Raw genomic sequence first — 16,586 nt, 5'->3', positions numbered from 1 at the left:
GCTGAGTCAACCAGTGCGGTGTGTCAGCCCGAGACAGCGGTGAAGGCTCGCCCTGGGGGATCCCGCCGGGGCTCCTCCCGTCTTCCCCTGCTCACAGCACCTCTTCGGGGTTTCGTTTTTTTTCCCAGTTCTGTAGCCGCAGGTGCAAGAGGCACTTGGATACAACGTATACAAGGGAACATGTCCGGCTAGGTTAGGAATTTTTCTTTATAAAAAGAAATCAGGAAGCTAGTGTTTGCAGATCATACGTTTCCCCTCGACCTAAGGACAGGCCTGGCTCAGGTTTTCAGAGGCATCCAAAATAGGCCCGGTCTCAGCAGGTGCAGAGGTATTCAGAGCGAAGAGACAGCCCACAGGGGTCTTCCCGGCGCTCTGTACACCCCGCGTCCGCCTGTCATCACACAGCTTTCCCTTTAATCCTCAAGGTTCACAGCTCCCCGTCCCCAGGAGGACGCTGAGCGGGACGAGAGCCAGCAGGTGCAAGGACACTGACTCACTCCGTGCCTTTCTACCTGTTTCTGCGGCAGAAGACGCTGGACCAGTTCGCACGGACCCCAGCAGTGTGCTGGGCTGAACGCGGCCTGCCCACCACCCAGGCACAGTTCACGAGCCCCCTAAGGGTGCCTGCCCTGGCCCTGGCCCTGACCCCCTGACCCGCCCGGGGCGCCCCCAGCGAGGACACGAGCCCAAACCGCAGGGAGGCTCGGTCCGTTTTCCTCTTCCCAAGCGAGACTCAGGACGGTCTTCGGTGCCCTAAAACCCCACTGCCCAGCGGGCACATCCGACCACGGCCCGCAAGCCCCTCCACGGGAAGCTCCGGACTCACAAAGCACTGCCCACCCGCTCAGAACCCCGCCGCGGCCATCAAGCACTTCCGCCGGAAGTCGCCCTCGCCTCGGGCGCCGCGCTGACGTCACGGGGCCGCCGGAAGTCGAGGGGCGCGCCGGGGAGCCGCCGGCTCCGCGGGTGGCTGGCCGGTAGCTGGGCTAACCTGGCGGTAAGGGCGCCTCCGCGGGGGCTGTGTGCCGTCGTGACTGGCCCAGGGCTGTCTGCTCCCCCGCTCTGGCCCTCCCTCACGTGTGGGGCCACAGTCCTGCCTCCACCCCGCTATGGAGGCCCGACGCCCTCTGTGTCCCCTGCGAGCCTGCTGACCCCTACAGCCCCGCATGGGCTCTGGCCTTGGGTGTCTTCTCACTGCCTGCTGCGGACCCGTCCCCTCCCACTACGGGGGCCTTGGATAGAGTAGCCTCCGGGGTAGGGGGGCCGCCTGTGTAGTCCCCCTGCGTGGGTGACTCCATGCTACCTCCCGGCTTTATTCCTCTCCCAGAGTCGTACAACCCAACCAGCCCCCACTCCCAAATCCTTCCCCACCGACGCCTACTCTGGCTCCTCATGTGAGCCCAGGACCGATGTGTTGTCCTGCAGACAGCTCCACCCTCCTGGGCGAACCATGTCTGCAGCCGCCTTGGGTGCCACCTGCTGTGCCAGGCGCACGCCGCTGTCCTAGAGGAGCTGCCGTCCCACTTCACCGTGAACGTGCACACGAGGGCTGCTGGCCGGAAATCACCCAGCCGAGGGAGGGACCCTGAGTCACCTCCTCAGGCTGCGTTTCCGTTTCACTTCTCGTGCGGTGAACAGCTTCCTGCGAGGGCCCAAAGTAACCGTTTCCAGTCTCTTCACCCCGGGCCAGCCTGATGACGTCATAGGACGCAGTGCCCCATCCCTGGTGCGGGTCCCCTGGCTGCCCCTCGTTCCCATGGCATCGTCAGCAGATTCTCCTGCATGACGTCCTGTGGCAGTACCTGTGTGAACATTCAAGGAGATAAAAAGGAGGATTTGGGGCTGCAGGGGTCGAAGGCCAATAACGTTTCCTTCCTCACTTCCCGTGGGAACCTGCGGGCAGGGTGAGCCCCCACCCCCACCCCCCCAGAGGCAGACAGGGCGCCGTGTTAGAATCGCAACCCTGACCTTGAAGGAAAGGCAGCAGGGCTCCGTGGTGCGTGCTTGGAGCCCGGTTCATTCTTTTGGGGAGTTGATAGCTGAGAATGCCTGCCACGGGATGGAGGCAGGCGGTCACTGTCTGTTCCTCTATAGCCCCCACCACCACCACCACCCAGGATGGAGTTCCTGGTTCTCTTCCTGTTCTACCTGGCTGTGGTGCTGACCAGCGTTGTCCTGCTCTGTGTCTGTTCGAAAACCCCCCGCCTGCAAGGCCTGGTCAGAAGAGGAGCACAGGTAACCGCGGTCCCCCCCCCAACCCTCGTGCCCGGGGAAGTTTCAGGACTCACCCATCTCCCCACAGGCCGGAAAAAGAGCCGCCGTCTGATTTCGTTGCCGGCCCTTGGTAGCATATTGCAAAGTCTGTCTCTGCTTTGTTACTGCCGACGGTAGACTTGAGATGCTCCTTTGAGCGCAGAGAGCACCCTTCAGGTTGGCTCCTGTGCTGCGGATTTGACGCTGTAACCGGGCATGGATGTGAATGGCGTCCACCCAGAGGCGCTGTGTGAGCAACGAACTGCCCACCTCCCTCAGGGATGACAGTGAGCACAGTGGACACGGGCAGCCCATGGTGGGAGGTTGGCCTGGGAGGGGTCTGGGCCAATGCGCCGTGGTCCGGTGGTAGACTTGGAACCGGGACTGAACTCAGGGCAGGGAAAGGCGCGGCCCTCACATCAGCATCCCCTGTGCTCACCTTCGCTCCCCTGAGATCCTGGTAGGTGCCTTGTCCGGGGGTCAACAGAGACATGGAGCAGTTGGGTGCCGCGTCCGGGGGTCAAGGGAGACGTGGAGGGGTCAGGTGCCTCGTCCGGGGGTCAAGGGAGACGTGGAGGGGTCGGGTGCCTCGTCCGGGGGTCAAGGGAGACGTGGAGGGGTCGGGTGCCTCGTCCGGGGGTCAAGGGAGACGTGGAGGGGTTGGGTGCCTCGTCCGGGGGTCAAGGGAGACGTGGAGGGGTCGGGTGCCTCGTCCGGGGGTCAAGGGAGACGTGGAGGGGTCGGGTGCCTTGTCTGGAGGTCAAAGGAGACATGGAGGGTCGGCATCACAAGAAGGCGGTGGAAGGAAACCCCCTCTTGTTTGTCCCTCCTTAAGTCGCTCCTCTGCCCAGGCGTGGAAGCAGAGCCTACAGCTGTGGTCACCGGCAGCGGCACGGGGTGTGGCGGAGAGGGGGCTGAGCCTGTCCCTTGCGGGTGGTGTGGTGGAGAGGGGGCTGAGCCTGTCCCTGGCGGGTGGTGTGGCACGAGAGGAAGGTGAGCCTGTCCCTGGCGGGTGGTGTGACGTGAGAGGAAGCTGAGCCTGTCCCTTGCCTCTGCTGCAGGTGTTCTCCTGTGTGATCCCAGAATGCCTCCAGAGAGCCGTGCAGCGACTCCTTCGTTACCTCTTCCATACGCGGTATCTGTTGCACACGTTACATGTCATCTTTTTTTTTTTTCGTTCTGAGGAACTGGTGGAGTTTTTATTAAATGCACGTTGTGAGGGACCCGGGGGTGGGGTTACCAGTGGGTGGGTGTCTGGCCAGGGCCGAGGCTGCTGCACGCGGCAGGGCAAGCAGCTTCCTCTTTTCTGTCTTTGATGATAATTGTTTCCACCCTCCAGCTTCAGGAAGTTTTATGTATTTATTTTTAGAGATTTATTTTTACTCATTTGAAAGGCAGAGTTAGAGAGAGGGGGAAAGAGACACGGAAAGAAATCTTCCATCTGCTGGTTCACTCCCCAGATGGCTGCAATGGCCAGGACTGGGCCAGACCAAAGCCTGGAGCCAGGGACTCCATCCGGGTCTCCCACCAGGCTACTGGGGCCCAAGCACTTATGGGCCATCTCACACTGCTTTCCCAGGTGCAGTAACAGGGAGCTGGATTGGACGTGGAGCAGCCGGGACTCAAACCGGCGCCCATATAGGATGCTGGTGTTGCAGGTGGTAGTTAACCCTCTGTGCCATGGTCGTAGCTCAGTCAGGAAACTTTTTATGATTTCTAGTGTGGTAAGGGCAAGGGTTCTAGAACAGATCATGAGTCTTGGGTTCCAGACCTCTGCTAACAGATAACTTCTGGTCATCTTGGGGGGGGGGGGCGGGGAGGTTGTTTGTTTGTTTTTTATTTTTTTCCCTTTTTGGAGATTTTTTTTTAAAGATTATTTATTTATTTATTTGAGAGGTAGAGTTACAGACAGTGAGAGGGAGAGACAGAGAGAAAGGTCTTCTGTCTGCTGGTTTACTCCCCAAATGGCTGCAACAGCCAGAGCTGTGCCGATCTGAAACCAGGAGCTTCTTCCGGGTCTCCCACATGGGTGCAGGGGCCCAAGGGCCTGGGCCATCCTCTACTGCTTTCCCAGGCCATAGCAGAGAGCTGGATGGGAAGAGGAGCAGCCAAGACTAGAACTGGCGCCCATATGGGATGATGAGCCGCAGGTGGAAGATTAACCTACTGCGCTACAGTGCCGGCCCCTGGAGATTTTATTTATTTATTTGGAAGGTGGATTTACAGACAGGGAGAGGCAGAGGCAGAGAGAGAGAGAAATCTTCCATCCACTAGTTCACTCCCCAGATGGCCACAACAGCCAGGGTTGGGCAAGACTGAAACCAGGAGCCTGTAGCTTCCTCTGGGTCTTCCCTGTGGGTGGCAGGGCCCCAGCACTTGGGCCATCTTCTGCTGCTTTCCCAGGCACTTTAGGAAGGAGCTTCATCCGAAGTGGAACAGCCAGGCTTTGAACCGGTGCCCATTTGGGATGCCAGCTCCACAGGTAGTGGTTTAACCTGCTAGGCCACAGTGCTGGCCCTTGTTTTTTTTTTTTTTTTTTTTTTTTTAATGCAGATTATGATTGTCTAGGATAAAGCCTTCAACTATGCATTTTTAAACATCATTTTTTTTATTTGAGAGGCAGAAACATGCACATACATATAGAGCTGTCCTCTGCCAGTTCACTCCCCGAATGCCCATAGCAGCTGGGACTGGGAGCTCCGTCTCGGTCTCCCTGTGGGTGGCAGGGCCCCATGCTTGCCTTCCAGGGTGCATCGTAGCAGGCAGCGGGATCGGAGCAGAGCCAGGACTGGCACTCAGGCACTGCGGTGAGGGGTGCAGGGACCCCAACCAGCGCCTTGTCTCTGGGTTTTGACGTCTTCTGTAACAGGGACTTACTTAATGACTGGGAAAATGACGACATGCACTTTTATAAAATACATGGGAAGGCCTTGCCTCACGTAGTTTTACTGTCTTCTCAAGCCCGAGGAAGCGGTGGGCCCTTGGTTGCTTTCCCTGGCATTGTCCGATTTCTGCCTGGAGCAGCTCATGAGCAAGCCTCGTGCCTGTTTCCTTTCAGAAACTACACCTTCCTTGTCGTACACTTGGCCGTGCAAGCGATGGTCTACACTGAGTATACCTCGGAAATCTTTGGCTACTGTCAAGAGCTGGAGTTCCCCCTGTATTACCTTCTGCAGCCGTACCTGTTGCTGGCTGTGAACCTGGTTTTCTTCACCCTAACCTGCGTAACCAATCCTGGTAAGTTGAGGTTCCTGTCACACGGACTGGTGACGGCTCAGCCGTCTCACTGACCACGTAGCATGCCGGCCCTGGCCCTCCCAGGGACTTCGCAGGACATTTGCTGTTGGGTGTTTCCATTATCTTCCACTTCAGGATGTTTCCTGATTTTATTTTTCTTCTTTTTCTTCTCTAACATGTATTTATTTGAAGGGCAGAGTTACAGGGAGAGATAGAGACATCGATCGATCCATCTTCCATCCGCTGGTTCATCCCCCAAAAGGCTGCAATGGCCAGAGTTGGGCCACACCGAAGCCAGGAGCCAGGAGCTTCTTTTGGGTCTCCCCCATGGGTGGCAGGGGCCCACGCACTTGGGCCATTCTCTGCTACTTTTCCAGGCCTTTAGTGGGGAGCTGGATCAGAAGTGGAACAGCCGAGACTCAAACCAGTGCCTGTATGGGATGCCGGTGCTGCAGGCAGTGGCTTTACCAGCTATGCCACAGTGCCAGCCCTTTTTTCTTCTTCTTCTTTTTTTTTTTTTTTTGACAGGCAGAGTGGACAGTGAGAGAGAGAGACAGAGAGAAAGGTCTTCCTTTTGCCGTTGGTTCACCCTCCAATGGCTGCCGCTGCAGCCGGCGCACCGCGCTGATCCGATGGCAGGAGCCAGGATCCAGGTGCTTTTCCTGGTCTCCCATGGGGTGCAGGGCCCAAGCACCTGGGCCATCCTCCACTGCACTCCCTGGCCATAGCAGAGAGCTGGCCTGGAAGAGGGGCAACCGGGACAGAATCCGGCACCCCGACCGGGACTAGAACCCGGTGTGCCGGCGCCGCAAGGTGGAGGATTAGCCTATTGAGCCACGGCGCCGGCCCCTTTTTTCTTCTTTGACCTGTGGATTATTCAGGATGGTTTAAAGCTTTCCCATATACTTTTTTTTTCCTTAGTTCACTCTTTTGCCATTTGATGTAATTGTGTTAATGTGTGGAGCTTGTGGTCTATACAATACTGCTTCTTTTTATGATTTTACTGATTGTGCCCGCGCATGTGGTCAGTTTGTGTAAATGATCAGTGTGTGTGCTTGAAGGTCATATGTTTTTCTCGTTCTTGGGTACAGAGAAACATAAAGTCCATTCCATCAGGTTGGTTAATTATGTTCACGCCTTTTAAAACCATACTAACTCATTTGCTTTATCAAGTCAATAACTGAGCAGTGTGTGACCTCATTCTGAGAGCTGACGTCACAGATTTCTCCTCGCAGTTACTGCTGTTTTTGCTTCACATATTTTGAAACTATTATGTATATATTCCTTCTTATGAAATGTGTTCAAGGGCCGATGCTGTGGTGTAGCAGGTAAAGCTGCCGCCTGCAGTGCCGGCATCTCATATGGGCGCCGGTTCGGGTCTCGGCTGCTCCACTTCCGATCCAGCTCCCTGCTATGGCCTGGGAAAGCAGTGGAAGATGGCCCAAGAGCTTGGGCCCCTCCTGTGTGGGAGACCCAGAAGAAGCTCCTGGCTCCTGGCTTTGGATCTTCTCAGCTCCGGCCATGGTGGCCATCTGGGGAGTGAACCAGCGGATGGAAGACCTCTCTCTCTCTCTCTGCCTCTCCATCTCTCTGTGTGTAACTCTGACTTTCAACTAAATAAATAAATCTTAAAAAAAAAAAAAACAAATGCATTCAAAGTTTAGAATTAGCATCATCTCATGCCAGTGAATTGAATCTTTTTTCAAAACATAATCTCCTTGTCACCACTAATGCTTTTTGCTCTCAAATGTCTTGTTGGTTATTAATATTGTGCTATCTTTGTGTCCTTTCCTTCTTCTTCTTCTTCTTTTTTTTTTTTTTTTGAGAGTTAGAGAGACAGGCATCCAGAGCTCTCCTCTGCTGGTTCACCCCTGGAACACCTGCAGTAGCTGGGGCTAGGCTGCAGTCCCAGCTGGCATGCAGTCCAGGTCGAGGGGTCAGTGATCCACCTGCTACCCCTAGCAGGGGGCTGAAATCCAGGGCAGCACTTGATCCCCTCTCTTTGTTTTAACTCGTCTGTGTGTTTGGTATTTTTTTTTTCATCCTTTTACTTTTAACCCTTCCTGCCTTTAAAATACCCAGCGCCCATCAACTGGTAGATGAAACAAACTGTGGTTTATCCAGGTAGCAGAATGTTACAGTAAAGACTGTTCTGATTCATCCTGTCACGGGTGGAAGAAGCCACACACCATGTGATTCAGGAACAGGCAAATACAGTGAAGACACAGAGGAGACGAGTGGTCTCCAGGGCCTGGGGGCAGCAGCGGAAAAGCAGCGGCTGCTGCCGGGTTTCTCCCGAGGGTGACGCGTGAGCCCCCAGCCGCTGAACTGGACGCTGACTGAGCGGGTTGGGTCTGTGAGTCCATCTCTGGACACTGAATGAGCCAGTTGGGTCTGTGAGTCCGTCTCTGGACGCTGACTGAGCGGGTTGGGTCTGTGAGTCCGACTCTGGACGCTGACTGAGCAGGTTGGGTCTGTGAGTCTGTCTCTGGACGCTGAATGAGCGGGTTGGGTCTGTGAGTCCGTCTCTGGACGCTGACTGAGCGGGTTGGGTCTGTGAGTCCGACTCTGGACGCTGACTGAGTGGGTTGGGTCTGTGAGTTCCGTCTCAGAGCCCCTGTGAAAATGCAGTACGGCAGCCAGGGCAGCGGTTCCGCTGGGTGGACATCTGGTCCACCCTAACCTTGCGACCAACACCTGTCCTTTTTCTCCAGGCACCATAACGAAAGCGAATGAATCGGCACTGCTGCAGGTCTACGAATTTGATGACGTGATGTTCCCCAAGAACGCGAGGTGCTCCGCTTGTGACCTGAGGAAGCCGGCTCGATCCAAGCACTGCCGTGAGTGTGGGGCCCGTGACTCCAGCCGCACCCTCCCCGCTGTACGCGGCGGCCTGGTCTGTCAGGGGAGGCTTTGTGAATCGAAGAGCACAAGACGTGGGCTGGTCACTTCTGGCTGGAAGCCAGGTCCTGTTTTTATTGTTTTTGATAACTGGAGGTAAGGCCTTACCATGCTTGTGACGTGGACGACCCTCAGCCCTGGACGTAAGAGCTCTCTGGGGGCCAGTGCTGTGGCGCAGCAGGTTAACTGTTGCCTGTGGTGCCGGCATCCCACGTGGGTGCTAGTTTGGGTCCCGGCTGCTCTACTTCAATCCAGATCCCTCCTAATGTGCCTGGGAAAGCAGCAGAAGATGGCCCGAGTGCTTGGGCCTCTGTACCCACGTGGGAGACCTGATGAAGCTCCTGGCTTTGGCCTGGCCCAGCCCTGGCTGTTGTGGTATGAACCAGCCGATGGAAGACCTCCCTCCCTCCCTGTCTCCCTCCCTCCTTGTCTCTCTCTCCCTCCCTGTCTCTCTCCCTCCCTGTCTCTCTCCCTCCCTCCCTGTCTCTCTCCCTCCCTGTCTCTCTCCCTCCCTGTCTCTCTCCCTCCCTCCCTGTCTCTCTCCCTCCCTGTCTCTCTCCCTCCCTGTCTCCCTGTCTCTCTCCCTCCCTGTCTCTCCCTCCCTCACTGTCTCTCTCCCTCCTTGTCTCTCTCTCCCTCCCTCTCTCCCTCCCTCCCTGTCTCTCTCCCTCCCTCCCTGTCTCTCTCCCTCCCTGTCTCCCTGTCTCTCTCCTTCCCTCCCTGTCTCTCTCCTTCCCTCCCTGTCTCTCTCCCTCCCTGTCTCTCCCTCCCTCACTGTCTCTCTCCCTCCCTCCCTCCCTCTCTCCCTCCTTCCCTGTCTCCCTCCCTCCCTGTCTCTCTCTCTCCCTGTCTCTCTCCCTCCCTGTCTCCCTCCCTCCCTCCCTGTCTCTCTTCCTCCCTCCCTCTCTCCCTCCCTCCCTGCCTCTCTCCCTCCCTGTCTCCCTCCCTCCCTGTCTCTCTCCCTCCCTGTCTCTCTCCCTCCCTCCCTGTCTCTCTCCCTCCCTGTCTCTCTCTCCCTCCCTGTCTCTCTCCCTCCCTCCCTGTCTCTCTCTCTCCCTCCGTCTCTCTCCCTCCCTGTCTCTCCCTCCCTCCCTGTCTCTCTCCCTCCCTCCCTGTCTCTCTCTCTCCCTCCCTGTCTCTCCCTCCCTCCCTGTCTCTCTCCCTCCCTCCCTGTCTCTCTCTCTCCCTCCGTCTCTCTCCCTCCCTGTCTCTCCCTCCCTCCCTGTCTCTCTCCCTCCCTCCCTGTCTCTCTCTCTCCCTCCCTGTCTCTCTCTCCCTCCCTGTCTCTCTCTCCCTCCCTGTCTCTCTCTCCCTCCCTGTCTCTCTCTCCCTCCCTGTCTCTCTCTCTCCCTCCCTGTCTCTCTCTCCCTCCCTGTCTTTCTCTCCCTCCCTGTCTCTCTCTCTCCCTTCCTTTCTCTCCCTCCCTCCCGCTTTCCCTCCCTCCCTCTCCTCTTTCTCTGTAATTTTCCTTTCAAATAAATTAAATCTCTTTTTTAAAAGTTTTTAAATTTATTTATTGGAAAGGCAGAGTTACAGAGAGACAGAGGCAGAGAGAGAGAGAGGTCTTCTATCCACTGGTTCACTCTCCAAATGGTGTTAACACCAGAGCTGGATCAATCCGAAGCCAGGATCCAGGAGCTTCTTCCTGGTCTTCCACGCGGGTGCTGGATCAGCAAAGGAGCAGCCGGGACTCAAACCAGCATCCATATGGGATGCCGGCACCACAGGCAGACACTTAGCCCAGCAGACCACAGGCAGACACTTAGCCCAGCAGACCACAGTGCCGGCCCCTAAAATAAATAAATCTTAAAAAAAAAAAAAAGGCGCTCCTCTATGGCCTGTGGCAGGGTGTGGTCACGCACAGTGGCTGTCCCCGCAGGACGCTGTTTGCAGAGCTCAGTCCCAGGGGTCTGCACCAGCGCTTCTAACGGAAATGCAGCGTGAGCCACGGTGTGAGTGGAGCGAAACACTTGATGAATTTTTTAAAATTATTTTGTATATTTGAAAGACAATGTGGAGAGAGAGAGAAAGATATCTTGTGTCTGCTGGTTCACTCCCCAAATAACCACAGTAGTCACAGCCGGGCCAGTGGAAAGCCAGGAGCCCGGAACCTCATCTTGATCTCCCACGTGTGTGGCAGGGACACAGGTACTTGAGCCATCGTCTGCTGCTTTCCAGTGACTTTACCAGGAAGCCGGATGAGAAAGTGAGCAGCCAGGACTGGAACCAACATTACATTAGGGGATGCGGGCGTCCCACGCAGTGGCTTAACCCTCTGCGTTACAACTGCAGCCCCCAGAGGATGAATTTTAATTACTTATTTTAATTAGCACCACGTACCTGAATACCTAGACCAGACTTGAGGCAGTGTCTGTGCCCTGTTTCATACGAGGTCTTTGACACTGCATGTCTGGTGATCTTGGTTGCAACACTGTGACTGGAAAAGCCTGACCCCTGGTTAGAGTGCAGCTGGCAGGGCAGGTGCACCCCCGTCCCCAGGCTGTGCTAGCGCGTTCTTCCAGGTTCCCCCGAGCTGCAGGGAGCACTCCAAGTCCTTTTCCTCCCCGACCCCCGTGTTCACCGCACTGACCCCCGACTTTGACGTGAGCAGCAGCGGTGGGGCCATGTCAGAGGACAGTGAGTGCACTGGGGCCTGGCTCCCCTGAGCTGACGGGAACGCCCTGTAAACCGCCAGTCTGTCCGCAGAGACTCCCTCCCGTGCCCCTGTGTGGCTCGCGGCTGCCCCGTGTCAGGGTCCCTGGCCGAGGACCGACGCGGCGTGTGCTGCCCTCGTTCCGTGCAGGGGTGTGTGACTGCTGTGTGCACCGCTTTGACCACCACTGTGTGTGGGTGAACAACTGCATCGGGGCCTGGAACGCCAGGTACTTCCTCATCTACCTCGCGACGCTGGCGGCCTCCGCGGCCTCCGTGGCCGCCGTGAGCACCACGTTCCTGGTCCACTTGGTGGCACTGTCGGACCTGCACCAGGAGACGTACGTGGACGACCGTGGACACCTGCAGGCCGTGGGCGTGTTCTTTCTGGTTCAGGTAACTGTTCTGTGGGCTGTCGCCCCTGCTGGCAGCTTCCAGAGATGGAGAAAGGAGGTCTATTTTCTCAGCTGTTCCTCTTTAGAAAGTGACTACCATCATGTTGTACGTCACCGTCCATCCGCGGGCTGAGCGTGTTCGCAGGGCTCGGTCGCTATCACCCAGGACGTTTCGTTGCTCTACAGAGAAACGCTCTCCATTCCCCCTTCCCCAGATCCGGCAACCACTTATCTTTCCTTTTAAAAAATATTCTGGGGTCAGCACTGTGGCATAGCCAGTAAAGCCGCCACCTGCAGTGCCGGCATCTCATATGGGTGCTGGTTCGAGTCCTGGTTGCTCTACTTCCAATCCAGCTCTCTGCTGTGTCCTGGGAAAGCAGTGGAAGATGGCCCAAGTCCCTGGGCCCCTGCATCTGTGTGGGAGACCCCTAGAAAGCTCCTGGCTCCTGGCTTTGGATCAGCCCAGCTCCAGCTATTGCAGCCACCTGGGGAGTGAACCAGCAGATGGAAGACCTTTCTCTCTCTCTGTGCCTCTGCCTCTCTGTAACTCTACTTTTCAAATAAATAAATAAATAAATAAATAAATCTTTTAAAAATATTTTATGTATTGAAAGGCAGACACACGCACACAAAACCAGAGGGAAAGGAGAGAGGGGATAGAGACCTTCCACCCGCTGGTTCTCTCAAATGCCTGCAATAGCCCAGGCTGGATCAGGCTGAAGCCAGGAGCCTGGAGCTCATTCTGGGTCACCCACGTGGGTGGCAGGGACCTAGGTGCCTGCGCCATCACCTGCTCCCTGCCAGGGCGCCGTGAACAGGAAACCGGATTGGAAGTGGAGCCGGGTCACACACCCGGGGACTGACATGGGACACTGGCGTCTGAGCCGCCCCACGCCTGCCTGCTTCCTGACTGTCCCTTTCCAGGACATCTCTCTCAGTGCAGTGACGCGCTGCGCGGCCCCTCGCACTGGCTTCTGTGACCCAGTGCACGCAGGGCTCCTCTCTGTCGCAGAGTGTGTCAGAACTGCTTTTCTTTTCTTTGTTTTCTTTCTTTCTTTCTTTTTTTTGGGGGGAGGGGTGTAGAGGATTTTTTTTTTTTTTTGACAGGCAGAGGTAGTGAGAGAGAGAGACAGAGAGAAAGGTCCTCCTTCCATTGGTTCACCCCCCCCCCCCAAATGGCCACTACGGCCGGCGTGCTGTGCCGATCTGAAGCCAGGAGACAGGTGCTTCTCCTGGTCTCCCATGCAGGTGCAGGGCCCAAGGACCTGGGCCATCCTCCACTGCCTTCCCGGGCCACAGCAGAGAGCTGGACTGGAAGAGGAGCAACTGGGACAGAATCCAGTGCCCCAGCTGGGTCTAGAACCTGGGGTACCGGCGCCACAGGCGGAGGATTAGCCTAGTGAGTCACAGTGCCGGCCAGAACTACTTTTCTTTTAAAAGAAGTCTTGTTTGTTTGTTCATTATTTATTTATTTATTTATTTGAAAGTTGGAGGGGTGGGATCCTCCATCCGCTGGTTCAGTCCCAGATAGTCAAAACAACTGGGACTGGGCCAGGCTCAAGCCAGGAGCCAGGAACTTCTTCTGGGTCTCCCACGTGGGTGCAGGGGCCCAAGCACTTGGGCCATCTTCCACTGCTTTCCCAGGGCATTAGCAGGGAGCTGGATCAGAGGTGGAGCATCCGGGACTCGAACCAGCATCCATGCGGGATGCCAGCCTTGCAGGTGTGACTTAGCCCACTACGCCACAATGCTCGCTCCAGAACTTCATTGTTTTCTAAAGATGTATTTACTTATTTAAAAGGCAGTTAAAGAGAGAAAGAGATGGATGGAAGATATCCATCCGCTGGTTCACTCCCCAAATGGCCACAGCGGCCGGAGCTGGGCCAGGCCAAACCCAGAAACCTGGATCTCCACCTGGGCCTCCCACGTGGGTGGCAGGGCCCCAAGCGCCCAGACCATCTATCACCCCTTTCCCAGGCGTACTAGCAGGGGGCTGGATCAGATGTGGAGCAGTCAGTATTGGAACTGGCCACCCCCGTATGGGACGCTGGAGTTGTAGGTGGCCATTTAAACTGTATTACAGCGCTAGCCCAGAAGTTCTTTTTTTTTTTTTTTTTTTTTTTTTTTTTTTTTTTGACAGGCAGAGTGGACAGTGAGTGAGAGACAGAGAGAAAGGTCTTCCTTTTGCCGTTGGTTCACCCTCCAATGGCCGCCGCTGCAGCCGGCGCACCGCGCTGATCCTGGCAGGAGCCAGGAGCCAGGTGCTTTTTCCTGGTCTCCCATGGGGTGCAGGGCCCAAGCACCTGGGCCATCCTCCACTGCACTCCCTGGCCATAGCAGAGAGCTGGCCTGGAAGAGGGGCAACCGGGACAGAATCCGGTGCCCCAACCGGGACTAGAACCCGGTGTGCCGGCGCCGCAAGGTGGAGGATTAGCCTATTGAGCCACGGCGCCGGCTCAGAAGTTCATTTATTAAAAAAAATAAGCTTATCTTTAAATCAACATTTTCATGAACTTTTTTTAAAAAAAGATTTATTTACTTGAAAGAGTGACAGAGAGGGAGGGAGAGAGATCTTCCATGCTCTGGTTCTTCCCAGTTGGCCACCCAGCCTGAGGTGGTGCAGGCCGAGGCCAGGAGCCGGGATGTCCCTCCCAGCTGCATGGCATGGCCGGGCCCCGAGCACGTGAGCCGTCGTCTCCTACCTTCCCAGCACGTCAGCAGCCGGCCGGGTCAGAGGCAGAGCAGGCAGGATGCAGACGAGCGGTCTGTAGGGGCCGCCGGCCGCGTCGCACGTGGCCTCCCAACACCGGCCTCTTTGTTTCTGTGGCTGAAGGCGTCCTGTGTGGATTCCCCGTGTTTTCGGCGGTTGATGAACATGTGGGTGTTTCCTCTTTCTGGCTGTCTTCGCAGGATGCTGCGAACATTCACGTGCAAGGTTCGCCTTTTTGAGTGAGCACGGGGGAGTGGAACTGGTGAATCCCGGTAACTCTGCACAGCCAGAGGGGCTCCGGGCTGTCTGCTGCGCGTCTGTGCCAGCGGGAGCGAGGGCTGCTGTTTCCTCACCTCCTGGACGTGCTTGCCTCACCTCGGTTGCTCATCACAGTCGTTCTGAGGGCATATGAAGCGGTGTTTTATGGTGTTAATCTCTGTGTGCTGTAGAATGTTTTTTCACGTGCTTATTGGCCATTCGTGTGTCTCCTTGGAGAAATGTCTTTTCAAAAGCTTTGCCCAGGGGCCGCCTTTGTGGTGTAAAGCCGGGTAAAAGCTGCCGTCTGCAGCGCCAGCATCCCATATGGGCACCATTTTCAGTCCCGGCTGCTCCACTTCTGATCCAGCTCTCTGCTGTGGCCTGGGAAAGCAGTGGAAGATGGCCCAAGTCCTTGGGCCCCTGCACCCACGTGGGAGACCCAGAAGAAGCTCCTGGCTCCTGGCTTCTGGCTTCAGATCAGCACAGCTCCAGCCTTTGTGGCTGTTTGGGGAGTGAACCAGCAGATGGAGGACTGGAGCTTTCTCTCTCTCTCTCTCTATAACTGTCTTTCAAATAAATAAAATCTTAAACAAACAAACAAAACAACCAAAAACCATTCCCCAGAGGCAGGCATTGCGACACAGCCGGTTACGCTGTCACTTAGAATGCCCACGTCCCTTGCTGGAAGGCCTGGTTCAGGTCCTGGCTGTTCCACGCTTCTAATCCAGCTTCCTGTTACTGCACTCGGGAGGCAGTGGATGATGGCCCAGTGCTTGGGTTCCTGCCACCCATGGGGGAAACCCAGATGGAGCTCTTGGCTTCAGCCTCTCAAAGCCCCAGCTGTTGTGGCCACTTGGGAAGTGAGCACCCGTGGATGGAAGATCTCTCTCTCTCTCTCTCTCTCTCTCTCTCTCTCTCCTTCTCTCTGTCACTCTGCCTTTCATATAAAGAATCTTTGCCCATTTTACAAATTGGGCTTTTTGACTGTTATTGTTCTTTTTTTTTGATTGTTATTGTTCTAAGAGTCTTTAAATATATTCTAGACACTAGACCCTTATCAGCTATATGATTTTTAAATATTTTCTTCTGTGGGTTGTCATTATTTTTTTTAAAAAAGGCATTAATGAGAGAGAGAGAAAGAGAGAGAGAGTGCTCCCATGCACTGGCTGATTCTCCAAATGCCTGCAGTAGCTGGCTGTGTTCAGGCCAGAGCCACTAGCCTGGAACTCAATCCAGGTCTGCCACATGGGAAGCAAAACATCACCTCCTCCCAGGGTCAGCAGTGGCAGGAGCCAGAGCCAGGACTGACTTGGGAACACTGAGGCTAAGATGCCCCCCCACTCTATTTTGTTACGTGAACAAGATCTACATTTGTTTTTCAGAGCTGCCACACCCTGAGTAACTGTTCCCTCTCCTTCCAGTGCAAACTACAAGCTCTAGGGTTATTCCTAGGCTGCTCGCTACAGCTGGTTTTTGTTTAAGATTTATTTATATGAAAGGTAAAAAAGGAGAGAGAAAGAGATTGCTTCTCCATCCCCTGGCTCGCTCCCCAAATGCCCACACGGCTGGGGCTGGTCCAGGAGTCTGGAGTTCCATCTGGCTCTCCCACGTGGGTGGCAGGGGCCCAGGTGCATCAGCAGGGAGCTGGACTGGAAGTGGGCTTGCCCTGGCGCTCTGATGTGGGATGCCGGGGTTGCCGGTGGCAGCCTAGCCGCACGGGGGCCTTGACTCTGGCTGTGATCTGTGTCCAGTGGGTCTGCTGAGGAGCTGGCCTGGTGTGCGTGGGCAGCACCAGGGCTGGTCCTCGGCGTGCTGCGGTCTGGTGCTGATGCGCTGCCTCCTCTTTGCCCCCAGTCCCTGTTCCTGGCCTTCCCGAAGATCGTCCTGCTGCTGGGGCTCGTGGTGGTGCTCAGCATCCTCCTGGGCGGCTACCTGTGCTTTGTGCTGTACCTGGCCGTCACCAACCAGACCACCTTCGAGTGGTTCCGATGGGACTGGGCGCGGCGCCAACACTGCCCCCTTGTGGCCCAGCCCCGAGTCTACCGCAACATTCACCGCCATGGGCTGTGCAGCAACCTCCGGGAGATATTTCTGCCGGTCGTCCCCGACTGTGAGGGAAAGAAGAAATAGGAACGCGAAGAGTATGGCTGCCTTTTAAATATATTGTACTTTTATTTATA

At 56.0% G+C, this 16,586-nt stretch overlaps 1 protein-coding gene across 17 annotated transcripts; it reads left to right on the top strand.

Annotated features, from left to right (window-relative positions):
• The first annotated feature begins 869 nt into the window (after positions 1 to 869).
• Positions 870 to 16,586, top strand: ZDHHC4 (zinc finger DHHC-type palmitoyltransferase 4). Of its 17 annotated transcripts, none has more exons than XM_070064354.1 (9): positions 892 to 997; positions 1,426 to 1,657; positions 2,095 to 2,235; positions 3,315 to 3,388; positions 5,312 to 5,490; positions 8,205 to 8,330; positions 11,195 to 11,439; positions 14,349 to 14,373; positions 16,261 to 16,586. In XM_070064354.1, the coding sequence occupies exons 3-9, from the start codon at positions 2,119 to 2,121 to the stop codon at positions 16,518 to 16,520; spliced, it is 1,026 nt and encodes a 341-aa protein (XP_069920455.1). In that variant the 5' UTR covers positions 892 to 997; positions 1,426 to 1,657; positions 2,095 to 2,118; the 3' UTR covers positions 16,521 to 16,586. The 17 variants fall into 17 exon arrangements, with proteins under 17 accessions (XP_069920456.1, XP_069920452.1, XP_069920458.1 ...); XM_070064352.1 differs by having other exon boundaries at positions 14,272 to 14,373; XM_070064353.1 differs by having other exon boundaries at positions 1,426 to 1,726.

The sequence above is a fragment of the Oryctolagus cuniculus genome, chromosome 19, assembly GCF_964237555.1.
Source record: "Oryctolagus cuniculus chromosome 19, mOryCun1.1, whole genome shotgun sequence".
NCBI lineage: Eukaryota > Metazoa > Chordata > Mammalia > Lagomorpha > Leporidae > Oryctolagus > Oryctolagus cuniculus.
This window is presented reverse-complemented; position numbering and strand designations above follow the sequence as displayed.

What these genes read in the sequence shown, in the direction of transcription:
- ZDHHC4 (XM_070064351.1), top strand. Translation starts at nt 2,119, where the DNA reads ATGGAGTTCCTGGTTCTCTTCCTGTTCTACCTGGCTGTGGTGCTGACC. An exon ending in AACCTGCGTAACCAATCCTG is followed by an intron (nt 5,491 to 8,204) that starts GTAAGTTGAGGT and finishes CTTTTTCTCCAG; the next exon opens with GCACCATAACGAAAGCGAAT. An exon ending in GGCTCGATCCAAGCACTGCC is followed by an intron (nt 8,331 to 11,194) that starts GTGAGTGTGGGG and finishes CGTTCCGTGCAG; the next exon opens with GGGTGTGTGACTGCTGTGTG.